This window comes from Acartia tonsa, chromosome 2 (genome assembly GCF_053477335.1).
Source record: "Acartia tonsa isolate MP-2025a chromosome 2, ASM5347733v1, whole genome shotgun sequence".
NCBI lineage: Eukaryota > Metazoa > Arthropoda > Copepoda > Calanoida > Acartiidae > Acartia > Acartia tonsa.
Genome location: NC_137261.1, coordinates 36,362,994 through 36,376,176, shown reverse-complemented (window position 1 = coordinate 36,376,176; position 13,183 = coordinate 36,362,994). Strand labels below are relative to the sequence as shown.

Genomic DNA, 13,183 nt, shown 5'->3' with positions numbered 1-13,183 from the left:
AGTTGCCCTAAAACCATCTCAGAACCTATATGATGCTCAACTGTTAAGGAGAACCATATTGGCTCAGTGATTAACGAGATCCTTTGCTACAGACAAAAAAGCTTACTCCTTTATATAATAGGATGACAAGGTTTTTGTCTGAAGCTTAAGATCTCGAAAATTGCTAGTTCAAATGCTTTGTACTTTTTAAGGAAGCTTTGTAAATGTCATGGTGTCGAATACCTTACAACCCATTCGATAAACTTTATGGCTAGCTTTAAATTATTTCCTAACAAGGTTTGATTTGATTTGATTGTTATAATTCCATGCGGACCAAGAGGTCCATTAAAGGAATATCATATTGTCTCAGGAATCAAGTCACAGTGTGAGTGTCTATTAACAAAATTTTTAAATAAATAAAATGATTTATGCTATAAAATTGAAGGTAGAGTTGTTAATCTATATCAGGTTTAAGTTAAGTTGGGCTTTCCGCAGTTACTAAAATGAAAAATTGTAAGATTAAAACCAAGTGACCGAAGACCAGTCTTGTATTAATTTTGTGATTTTTATTTTAATATTTGTTGAAAATTGTCTGTTCTATGACGCTATACTTGATTTTTCAGTATGGCTGAGAACCAGTTCTAATCCAGCGGATAGTATAACTTCGGATAGTATAACTTCTTTATGTTTGAGGTTTCATTTCAAAAAGGCATCAGTTTTTATAAAAAAACAAACAAGGATGACAACATCCATAAAAGCGAAGCTCTGAAATGGCAGGACATTGACACTTGTATAGTGCTGAACTGAATAAGAAGAATGCAAATGTATAAGAGTCGAATCAAAATTATATAAATTTGTTGAAAAACTGCTTGGTACAGGATAATGTTCATGGACTTACTTACATTTTTGGGACTTGATTATAGAGTTGCTTCGCTTATAATTTTGTACTTGGTTATCCCAGGAATCATTATACCAAAAATCAGATCAATCGATAATTGGATCACAAAACTTGGTGGTAAAAAAGTAAAAAAATCAACATGTTTATAATGGACGTACGAACTTTCTGGTTATGATTATAGAGTTGCTTACGATTTCTAAATCTTACTTAACTACTGCAGGAATCACAAAGCAAAGTTCGAAATAGATGGGACAATGCTAACTGATTCTAACATGTCTACATTAACGAAAAAAAGCTATCTGTGCCGGACAGACCCAAATTATAGAAAAGCTTTGCTTTTAAAAACTAGTCTTGTTTAACAACATATTTAATATTGATAAAGAAACAATGTGTTATTTGCAATAGTTTATTGTCAAAAATTTAAAATATATTTGTTTTACATTAAAGAGATCATACTACTTCACTCAGCTATCTTGACTTTGAATTTGGCCTGGACGCAATTTAGATAATCGCCTAAAAAAAGGTGTATTTCTATATTTCAGAAAAGCTTATTTCGTTGTGATATAAATGGGGGCTAAATTGTTTTAAATCTCATTTTTCAATAAAATATACTTCAAATATTAAAGATGTTTTCAATGCATTTCAAATTTAAGACATCTTTGTGCGTTAAAACCTTATGCGGCCTTGTTGAATTGTGTAATACATTTAAATGAACAATCCCTCATTTGAGCCAATAGTAACACAGTGTAGGTGAAATATTTTAAATAAATCCATATAATAAGTCAGCTATTACAAAGGATTGTTTGGTGAAATTATTTAGTCCAAAAATGTCGTCGCTCTTAGATGGAATTGGATCATTTGTGTTAGCATACAATTACAAGTCTCCATCCGTTATAAATTCTGGTTGAGATTAGACTTATTACTGGGTCTAATTGACCATCTATTGTAATAAATCTATTATTGGTGTTTACCTGGTACAAGAGCAGAAAATTGAGTAGCATAGGAAACCAACTTGCAATGGTACTTCCTAAAATAAAGTTTAATTTACATTATTTACAATTGCGATTATAAGACAACTTGAACTAGAACCAAATAAATACTTAGTAGGTATTATTGTTGAGGACTGAAAAAAACAAGGATGGCAACAACTTAAGAAGCTGAATGTAAATTTATAAGTCTATTCAAAATCGTATGTAAAGTTGTAAAATTGCGCAAATACAGGATATTGTTTAGGGGATACTCACATTTTTAGGATAATTTTATTATACAAAAACAGTTCGAAAATTAGCATGTTTTAAATTGACTTGCGCCGGACTTTCTTGTAGCGATCATAGAGTGACTACGCTTTCTAGAAACGTACACTTCTGTTATAGGAACCATCGTGAAAAGTTTGAAATCGATAGGACGGTTTAACACAAAGGAGACTGTGCACGAACGAGAGCAAGTGATTTTAAGGACCTACCAGCAGTGATTTGGAGTAATTTTGGTGAATATACTAGGTTTCTGATTAATTCAGTTATACATTTTCAAATATTTTGTCAAGACCAAGACTATATTCATTCATTAGACATAAACAAAGTATACCAATCAAGCATATCACTATTGAAAGGTGCTAACGTTCATACATATTCCCCATATAATTATGGTTCATGCAGTTAAATATTCTTTTTATATTAACAACATAAAAAAAAGGTGACCTTGCCCAATCTTGTTCCCAGAATATAGTTTCAGAGCCTGATCCAGTGCTCGGGAATTCCTAAATAAAACATTTAGGATCATGAAAAGAAAACGAAGTAGCGGGTTTCGTCGTATTTTCACAGTAGCTTTTCTCCTATTTCTAGCCACTACAGGCCCTATTTCCCAACCATGCGGGGCAATAATTATCATTTACCTAAAATAATCTATCAACAGCTACTGTGAAAATACAACGAAACACACAACTTCGTTTTCTTTTTATGATCCAGTATTTTTAATAGCAGAATAATCAGAGATCGTCATGACTAAGACAATAGGTGCTAAATTGATTTATAACCCGAATGATAATAAACAAAAAGAGTAGTTTCGCTACTAAAAACTAAATTTACTGATACCTTCATATCTGCACAGCTAGGATTCTCAAGCAGTTTTAAATCTTCAACTTTCAGCTCAGCAAAGAAGTGTCTGAATATGAAACAAAATAAATCAACTAAATTAAAGGGAATTAGAAAATATTATTGAGGCTCCTATATGTATGTATTTAGCCCTGGTAATCTGAAGTTAGGATTCAGATGCACATGGTGATCGGATGTAAGAATGCTTTGGCTAATCTTTGATTGATAAGCTTCGCGCACAGCTGATACTATATGTTATATTAAAGCTGATCCGTAGTTCTCGTGAAAGCTAAGCTTCTCCATTATTACATCACCCTGGCAGTTGTTCCTTATTAAACCACCATATAATTAATGGCACTCTCACTTAATAAATGGCATTGGCATGGGAAAGCATGATTAAAATTGCTTGATTGTTAGAATCTGAACTCACTGCAGGTCTCCTTCCGAACAACCATAGGAAATCTCAGGGAAGGTTGTGTTATCATAATCTTTCAAACTGCGACAACTAAAGAGTAGTGCGCTAACCATTACTCTTTAGGACACATGAGTCTCCTCAAACATACATAGTTAAAGCATTAAATTAAGAATTTCTTGACCCACAATTTATAATTTTCTTTTCTACTGCTCTAATAAAAGTGATGCCAAAATTGTGTTATTAAAATATTGTTGAACTAAACCTGAAATATTCCTGTCTATTGCGACTTTGTTGTAGTTCTGTTCCTTTGCCACACTCCACTCCTCCGTTTATAATATGGGTTGTCAAGCCAAATCCTAATGAAACATTTGGTTAATTACAACTTTGATGTATTTTGTTATTTACGCTCTTCTTCAGTCATTCTTAATTATGATGTTTATTGTGGTATATTTTTACCTGGCTTAAGACCATTGGCTAAATCATCCTTGTTGGGCTTCCAACTTCCATCCAAAACCTAACAAGGTATTTAAAAAAATAGTTTCTTCAACAGGAATATTAATAAATATAATTTAAGATAGTTTATATTAAGCATTTTAGCAATGTAAATATCTGTACTAAAAACAATATATAATGCAAAATAAAATTCATATCTAAATACTTGTGAGTTGGTAATCAAATATAAATATTAGTGTTTTAATCTATTTCTCATAAAGATACAGCACCTGTAGCATTGAAGGTTTAGGAGGTTGTGGCATGAGAAAGAACCAGATAGCCGAGGCAATTGCTAGCCAGGAGTTGGCAATAATGTCTGGATTGCCCAGCAGAACACTGGCATTCCCGTACATAAACTCTGAAAACTGGCCATAGTTGTAATTGTAAGAAATCTGTTTTGCTCCTCTAAAAAAAGGCCCTAATATTATTTAAATACACATAAAAATAACATATATTAAAATTATGCAAATAAAATCGAATTTTGCAGTAAAAATAAATGTTAAATTGTTCTTGATAATGATAACTCAATTAATCCTATTGATAAAGTAGTAATATTTTTATGCTTGTCCGTTAAGAACATGCTAACCACAGCTCAGAACCTATTCAGTTGTCCATTTAGCGAAGCTTAACATGTTTCCTGGAATGGTTGAATGGTATGAATTCAGAGTCCACAGACGTAAGGTGTACATCATTAGGATGATTAAAAGAACCTAATTTAAAAGAAACTAAATTCTTAAGATATTATCTTATCTTAAACAAACCTTCCATGATAATTTTGATAACTACCATCCTTTTTCTTTCCACATGGCCATTTCTCAGTTAACCAAGTCTCCTTTACAGAATATAAGGCATGAAAAATATTAAAAGGGTAGTTGCACGAAATGCATTGGAACTTGAATTTTGTGAACCACATATTTTTTCCTGTTTTAAACTATCTTTATAGGGCATATTATGTAAAAGAATTTAAATTTTTCTACCAGGTAGTTTTAAAAATATAAAGACTGAAATTGAGACTTTTACCTACACAAAATAGATATTTTCGGACGTAACTAAAAACTGCCTAGTAAAAGTTTATTTTTATTTCAGATATCTTCATAGGTAACCTATAATTATCTCATATACTTCCGAAACATTTAAAGGTTCCATTCTAAGTACCCCCAACTCGTTAAATGCACTTTGTTCATCTATCACTTTTCAATAAATAAAGCACTCTCATTCCATCTCCTTAAAGGGTGTTTTGACCTTAATGAACGAAAAAATATGAGAAAGACAAAATTTCCCGGGTTGTTACTTTGAAGATAATCAACTATCCCCATAAAATAGACATAAACTGACCAAGGCATAGAATTAATATTCACCTCATTTGAAAGCAAAGTTTTATAAGTCAATTGAAGGTTACCTGTGGACAGTTTGAGCTATAGCCACAGTTCCTGTCTGAACATCCAGCCTCTTCCAGATAGTAAAGTCCTTGCCTCCATTCTGGATACCCCAGGCTACCATCATGTGCACCTGTCTCCTGAAAATATTTAATAATACAGTCCTTGCCTCCATTCTGGATACCCTAGGCTACCATCATGTGCACCTGTCTTCTGAAAATATTTAATAATACAGTCTTTGCCTCCATTCTGGATACCCCAGGCTACCATCATGTGCACCTGTCTCCTGAAAATATTTAATAATACAGTCCTTGTATTAATTCTGGATACCCCAGGCTACCATCATGTACACCTGTCTCATGAAAATATTTGATAATACAGTCCTTGCCTCCATTCTGGATACCCCAGGCTTCCATCATGTGCTACTGTCTCCTGAAAATGTTTAATAATACAGTCCTTGTATTAATTCTGGATACCCCAAGGCTACCATCATGTGCACCTGTCTTCTGAAAATTTTTAATAATACAGTCCTTGTATTAATTTTGGATACCCCAGGCTACCACTATGTGCACCTGTTTTCTGAAAATATTTAATACTACTTAAATAATACAGTCCTTGTTTTCATTTGAATACCATCATGTGCACCTTGTATCAGACAGATCTTTCAGAAGAGTAACTTTTTTAAAGGCCTAGCACAATAACAAAAACATGAAAAATTTGTACGGTAGCTTTGCTTTGCATCCCTTAACCCTGATTAAAACTAGTGGTTAAGAGATTAAACACTACGTTATTGACTACCAACCAACAATTAACAAAAGTACCCAAAGTTTTTTACAGCTTACGAATGGGGACTATAAGAATGTACAGTCCAATGTCCCTTCCCTCTCATAAAACAATTCTTACCTGAGTAAAATGTGCAAAAATGACGGCTAGAGAAGCTCTACAAATCCTCTCATTTTCACAAAATCCAGGAAACTTGGCTACAGCTTGCAGGAAAGATCTTAATGAAAAAAGTAATACGATTTGTAAAATTGTAAGTTTAAACATGAATAGCTCATTTAGAATAAATGATTAAAATCTAATTCAAATCATATATCATTTGTCCGGTTATAATTTGAATCACTATTGAGAGATTAATTAATAGTCCCCCTACCTGTTCCTTTATAATCGAATCATCGTAGCTATTTGCTAATTTACAAAATCAATGCCACCCCATTTCTTTTTTATTATTATTTTATCAGCGCGTACGCGCCAATGTGGAAGGGAGGATTTTTTTTCTAGTGTACGACTTTTCTTAGAGGGTAAATGTACCCTCCCCAAAATAGTTATAAAACCTATGAGAGGTTACTTTGTGAAGGAGAACCATTTCAATTCAGCAGTTAGCAAGATCCTACGCTACAAACAGCCTCACAAACATTTTTTTACTCTTATGCTAGAATTTTTATTTTTTTTATTTTTTAAAGTTAAAGTAAAACAATATGTTTAATTTTCAGTTAAAATGCTTCTATAACATATTAAAAATAATTATCAATCCGTGACTTTTTGCTGATTGATTAAATATAATGAATATTTAACAATTGCTTCATTTGTTAGTTTACTTACTTGTAAGAGTAGACTTGGTTCCTTATTGGGAAGAACATGTTCCAATCTCTTGAAGATATCAACAACTCTTCAAAAATTAATACAAATGGCATTTTATATTTTGTTGAAGTAGAATGTTAATGCCATAGAAATTTTTAAAGGTTTTGAAAAAACAATATTTAAGTCACTATTTAAAATAATTAAACATGTTAAGTGATGTTATTTAAAGTATATCTTAAATTATATCTTAAATAAACTCTCAAACAATTACAATTGAGAAGGCTTGAATAAAGCGAAATATATTTTCTACAAAGAAGTGTGTTCTTACATGTGTAGTTAGCTCTAGCCGCGCGTTTTTTTGAGAATAATACAGACAATTATCTCATTTGTTTAAAGATTTATGACAAATAATTTTATTTACCTACAATCTTAACATTTTCAGGATTTTCTAAATTTCCAGGTTCTACTTTTTCAACTTCATTATTCGCTAAGGTTCTAATAATATACATACAATTATTTAAGTCGCATCCAAAAAACAGTGATTTTCAAATTTTGAAATTAAAAAAAATTTCTTTCGAATACTGTAAGACTTTACCTCACACTATTTCTAACTCGTTTTAGTCCGTGCTTCATTAACAAACGAACCTAAACAGTCAAATAATTAGATACCTAACACACAAAAATTAATGAAAATATGTTTTGGTATGATTAAAGGGGAAAAGGCATTAAATCATGTTGGAACACAGAATTAGGTTGTTGAACACATTAAAAAAATAGTTAACTTTTCTTAAATTATATATAAGACTGATTTTTTTACCTCCGTATCAAGAACTTTTTGTAGATTAGGAACACCATCCAGAATAATATCAGATCCCGAGTCATCATCAGATACAATTTCTTCATCAATATCCACAACTACATCACTTTCCTCCTAGGATACTAAGTGAAACTTTTAACATCAAAATAAAAAAACTATACTATTAACTTAATAGGAGTTATCAATTAACATACCAATAAAAATGAAAGAGTCTCTTTTAAGACTCATTACCAATACCATGCACAGTTAGGACTTCTCAGACAATGGTTGTGCAATAAAAGGGTTTGTTGTCTATGAATGTTATTTAACCTAATATCCACTAAAGGGCTTTAGAGTACTACATTCCATTACAAGCAGATGATGCCCTTGGGTTCTCTAGATGATCACTTGAAATAAATGAGAATCCCGCCCCAATTAGGTAATATTAATAATATGTGTAGCAATGACAATATTTTAGTCTTTATTATTTACACTTTCCTCCAAAATGTCCTCAACTTTACCACTCTCTTGTTAGGAGATAATATTCATATCAATAATAATATCTGAGTCTTCATTATACAATATACATATTTTCTTCATCAATAAGCACAACAATTCTAATTACTTCCACCTCAACTGCCCCTAAGGGCCTCTAGTGGCGTAGCCGCTAGTTATTCATATTTAATTAAGTTATAAATTAACTTTAAGTTTTCTAAAATGTTTCTAAGGGCACTAGATGCCAGGATGAACACAAACAGGATAAATTCTGCACATCCCACATTGTTTCCAATACCTGACAAGAAGCTAAATGGATCCAGGTACATGACTCTGTCTTGGAATCAAACTGATGGAATCTTGGACACTTGGTTTCAACTAAAATTCATATATTGATGCAAATTTTAAAGTAACTTTTTAAATCTTAAGGTATAAGACAATTAACCATAAATTGATGTACTTTAAACAAAATTCCTTTTTCTTTACAAATTAAAGTATTGGTGTAAAGTTTGACAATGCTAGTTTAAATAAACCAATCTAATAATACATGTTCTATCTAATTTAATGTATAATTTCTAGTTCTATCACCTCTCTCGTCCTGCTTTTTTAAAAATAGAAGAGTGTGTTCATGCATGCTATTGTTAACAAGTTTAAATACATCCTTTATGCAGTCTATATTCTATACACAGTTTCTTGCTAATTGCATACCCATATGCTAACATAATAATGTGTGTGTGTGTAGCCATTGTTTCTTAGTTTTTGGACCTAAGTAGTCATGGAGAAGGACGAGACACTTTTGTATAGCTACTAGGGCCAGGTCAAGCTCCACGCTCAAGTACATTATGACTTGACCTGCTGTTTCAAGGGAAATACTCGTTATTACCTCACCCTCGCTGAGTATGGCAGGTGTCCCAAATTAAGTCACCGTAAGGAATGACGCTCTCCGCAGAGGAGCTTGGGATAAGGTTTGTACAGATGTTATGTACGTGACTATTAAGTATCCAACCCACTCAATAATCTCCCTTCTTACACAAACAGGGGAAGCTGCGTGAATGTATTACGACTGAGAAATTCGAGTTGCCAAATGTGGACTCGAACTCGAACTCTCACCACCGTAACTCAGTGCGTTACCACTGAGCTACGACGCCCCTTCTAACATTACATAATAATAACATTTTTTTAAAAATTAATTTTCGTTGTCTCTTATTAGCATGCTAACATAATAATAACATGCTAATAAGAGGCAACGAAAATTAATTAAAAAATTAAATATATCAAATACACCAACGCATCTATGACCGTTTTCGGTTTTGTTAATCTTCTATAATCTCATTCAAAAGTAATTAGTAAAAAAAAATACCAAAATATCCATAACTGCAAGATTGTATATGGAGACATGTATGGCCACGACGCTTCTCACCATCCTAAAATTATTTAATACTAGCGGGTATGCTCCTAGAGGCTTCTTGGGGGGGGGGGGGCACTTGGGGAAACCCGGGATTCGACCCTCCACTTTACATTATCATTTCATACAGAAAAGAAAAATATTGGCGGGATGGGGTTATTTTTTCTAGTGGCGGTTACTATAGCAAGGATGGATTGCCCTCCACAAAAATACTTATAAACCTTCCCTTGATCTATGAGAAGCTTCATTGTAAAGGAGAACCATATCAGTACACCTGTTAGCAAATTCCTAGGGTACAGACTGACTTACAGACAAATTCTGTTACTTTTATTTTTGGATAAATTAAAATAATCAGTTTAGAATTTAAAAATATACCTGGTCTGGGCAAAATAATAAAAGACTTGAAAGACTAACCTGGCAGTCAATTCCCGTTTCCACTGCTTCTATTTCTGTTTGCTCCTGTTGTTCACTGAAGAATACAAAATAAATTAATCATTTTTAAGGGGTGGGGAGTTATGATAATGAATAGGTGATGGGTTTAGCTTAACAGGCAACACCTCCTCTCCAAAGTATTTCGGGGGAGAGGGGGGGGTTATTTGGGAACAGCTAAACATTTAATTTTACAAACCTTTTAGAATGATGAAAACTAGAAGAAAACCATCCAATTAAAAATCCAGAGAGGATAAGAATTGTCACTAAACCTCCATATATTATTAGTCTCTAAAAATTGAAATAAGATAAAGTTTTTGATTATACTAATTTAGATTTCCAAGAAATAAATTGACTTTTGGGATCAAGTCAAGCTGAGTATGCCAATAGCCTGTTTTGGCACACGCTACTTGACTTGGGGGAATATTGGCATACTCTACTTGACTAGGGGGAATATTGGCACACTCTGCTTTACTTGGCGTAATATTGGCATACTCTGCTTTACTTGTCAAGGTATGCTTTTTCTAAAACTTTGAAATAATTTATGTATATATACTAGCGGCTCCAACCCGCCCCCCCCCCCCTTGATGTCTCAAGGGGCATTTGAGGGAAGGAGAGAGCTGAAAATCTCCTTTACATTTAAGTTTTTAAAAGAAAAACTATTGTAACAAAATCATGGTATTTTGAAGGACCAATAAGAAGCTTAATTGAAAGAAGAACCATAACAGTCCATCGATTAGTGAGATCTTTTTTTTGAAATTTTAATGGTTTTAGGCTAATTTTCATAACTTTTCTACTACTTGGAATAAAGAGCTCCTAGATGCTAGGGACGCACTGCTAGTTTATATATTTTACGTACATAAAGCAGTACATTTGTAGGTTGAATTATTATAATATAAATCGGAAAATATGTTAAATTCATCTTTATTAAATTTTTTTGGTAAAGCTGCTTTGTTTGATAAACTATTGGCATACTATGCTTTACTTGATGAAATATTGGCATACTATGTTTTACTTGGGGGAATATTGGCATACTCTACTTGACTAGGGGGAATATTGGCACGCTCTGTTTTACTTGTTGCCATTGGCACACTTAGCTTGACTTGATCCGAGTTTTGTATTTAATTTTTTTTAAAAATACCCCCATTCACCTTTTTAAAATTCGTAGTAAACAACATCTTTTGATATTTTACTAGGTAAGGTAAGCTTGGGTTGTCAATTTAAGTTGTCTCTCGGGAAATGTTTTTATACAGTTAAAGACTTTTTTATCAAAAAACCCTATAAATAAGTTAAACTTACTTTGTAGATTTTATTCCAATCTTCATTATCCTAATAAAAATAGAAATACTTTAAAGATAATCACAAAACCTCTACATCTACAAAAAATAACTTATTTTAAATTCGAATAGGATTTTAAAAATTAAATTAATTAAAAAGTGTGTGTCGTAAACTCTAGTACCTGCTTTTCTTTCCGTTTGATAAACTGCTCCGCTATCCTTCTTTTAATATCTTTATTCTTGTCTTTTATATCTTTCATTTCAACGTTCATTTTTAATCAATTTATGTTATTATTTACATCAACTGACTTAATTTCAAGAAACGTTTCTTTAGCGAAAATTGTTTTTGTTTACAATCACTGCTCGTACTAGTCATACAGCTGATTTTTAGAAGTATACGTTTTTCAGGGATAAATATGTTTGCTTGATTTTTTAAAGAAAAAAGTTGATCAAATATGAAGAATAACATATGAAAGTAAAATGAATGATTTCTTACCAATTTTTAAAAGAAAATATCAAGTATTTTACTATTAAATTTGACCTTAATATTTTATTCAGGAATTTTAAGGGATAAGACAATGAATGATAAATTGACATAATTTATCTCAATAAAGTTTTAAAAATTTCCCTTCTGTAGAAGATTACTATTAGCGGAAAAGTGTTAGTTTTTAACCAATCATTCATTATTTAATAAGAGCACCTACAGTTTCAATCCAACGAATGAAAGAATATTTTCATTAATTTACAGTCCAATGGTCCCTTCTTCTCTGAGGTAATACATGTAAGTAGCTCAGTATAATTAAAGTTGGATACGCCCCCAAATGCCTCTAGGGACACTTGATGTGTGGCGGAGTTGACTCCCCCCCCCCCTTTCAATTTAAAACTGGAAAAGGTAAACAAATTTGGATTAGAGGACATTTTTTTCCAGGATCGATTTCTGTTTGGATTGTGGCGGTACCCTATCCTAAAATACTTATAAACCTTCCCTGTAAAGGAGAACCATATCAGTTCTGTGTTAAGGGGGATCCTTTGGTAACCACAGACATTTAAATTTTATGTTCCTTGGTTAGCTTACATGTAGGGGGAATAAAGATTTTCTCGGGTAATATTTCAGAAAGATGACTTAATTTTGCTGTTATTCAAGATAAATTGCTTAAATTTTTACTCTTCAACTAATGATGTCTGTCTGTTATGCTCAATTTTCTTCCTCAATTGCACTACTTTTAATATTATGCGTTTGATTGCTACTTATAAATATAAATGTTATCATCCTTTTTGTTTTAAAATGAGTAGCAGTGCAATATTTTGTAATTCTAACAAGAATGACAACATTCATAAGTAGCGAAGCACAAAAATCCTGGATGGGTATACGTACAAGAAGATTAAAAGTGTATTAAAAGATGCTCATAACAATGGGAAAAATTATTTTGATACTAGTATCCAAAAAAGTTTGAAAATTGGACAAAAACACCAAAAATATGGGGAAATATGTAAAACATATAAAAATAGCTAAAAACCTGCTAAAAAGCGGTCCGACCGCTATTGATGTTTTATAGTTAATTGTGCTCCTTTATGATGGTAATGTTGTCGAAAAGTTTCAGCATTCTATCTTTTATAGGAGCTGAGTAAATCCCATTTCCCCCATAGCGTTACGGACGGACTGACGGACGGAGGGACATAGTGAATTATAGAGTAGCTTCGCTACTAAAAATGTAAATTTAACAAGAGTGGAAACATTTGTTGTCTTTTACAGAAATTTTGTTGAAAGAGAAAAGGAAATAGATGTAAGAATTGTATTATATAAATAAACCAAGGAATTATTTCAAGCAATGTTTCCTGTAACATAAAGTAGCAAGGTTTTTTTTTAGAATGGATAAATGGACTAGAAATTACTCTACCTCGAAAATATTGCATAATTTCTCTGAAATTAGGAGGCGCACTAAATAATTA

The 13,183-nt window shown here is 32.2% G+C and overlaps 1 protein-coding gene across 1 annotated transcript; it reads right to left on the bottom strand.

Annotated features, from left to right (window-relative positions):
• Positions 1-1,269: 1,269 nt before the first annotated feature.
• LOC145311699 (uncharacterized) lies at positions 1,270-11,659 on the bottom strand. The gene is made up of 20 exons (XM_080150668.1): positions 11,416-11,659; positions 11,256-11,285; positions 10,156-10,247; positions 9,942-9,996; positions 9,483-9,546; positions 8,421-8,500; positions 7,649-7,762; positions 7,427-7,476; positions 7,253-7,326; positions 6,853-6,919; positions 6,154-6,250; positions 5,274-5,390; positions 4,636-4,706; positions 4,105-4,279; positions 3,839-3,896; positions 3,645-3,738; positions 2,968-3,037; positions 2,575-2,633; positions 1,849-1,904; positions 1,270-1,390 (listed from the first exon to the last, which is right to left on the bottom strand). Exons 1-20 carry the CDS (start codon positions 11,503-11,505, stop codon positions 1,338-1,340), a joined length of 1,566 nt encoding a protein of 521 aa, XP_080006794.1. The 5' UTR covers positions 11,506-11,659; the 3' UTR covers positions 1,270-1,337.
• Between the last annotated feature and the right edge of the window lie 1,524 nt (positions 11,660-13,183).

Bases quoted from the DNA above. Each gene is read 5' to 3' on its own strand.
- LOC145311699 (XM_080150668.1), bottom strand. From the start codon at position 11,505: ATGAACGTTGAAATGAAAGATATAAAAGACAAGAATAAAGATATTAAA. The intron at 6,251-6,852 runs GTAAGTAAACTA...TTTTTCATTAAG, and splicing joins AACCAAGTCTACTCTTACAA to ATCTTTCCTGCAAGCTGTAG. The intron at 3,038-3,644 runs GTTTAGTTCAAC...TTTCATATTCAG, and splicing joins AATAGACAGGAATATTTCAG to ACACTTCTTTGCTGAGCTGA.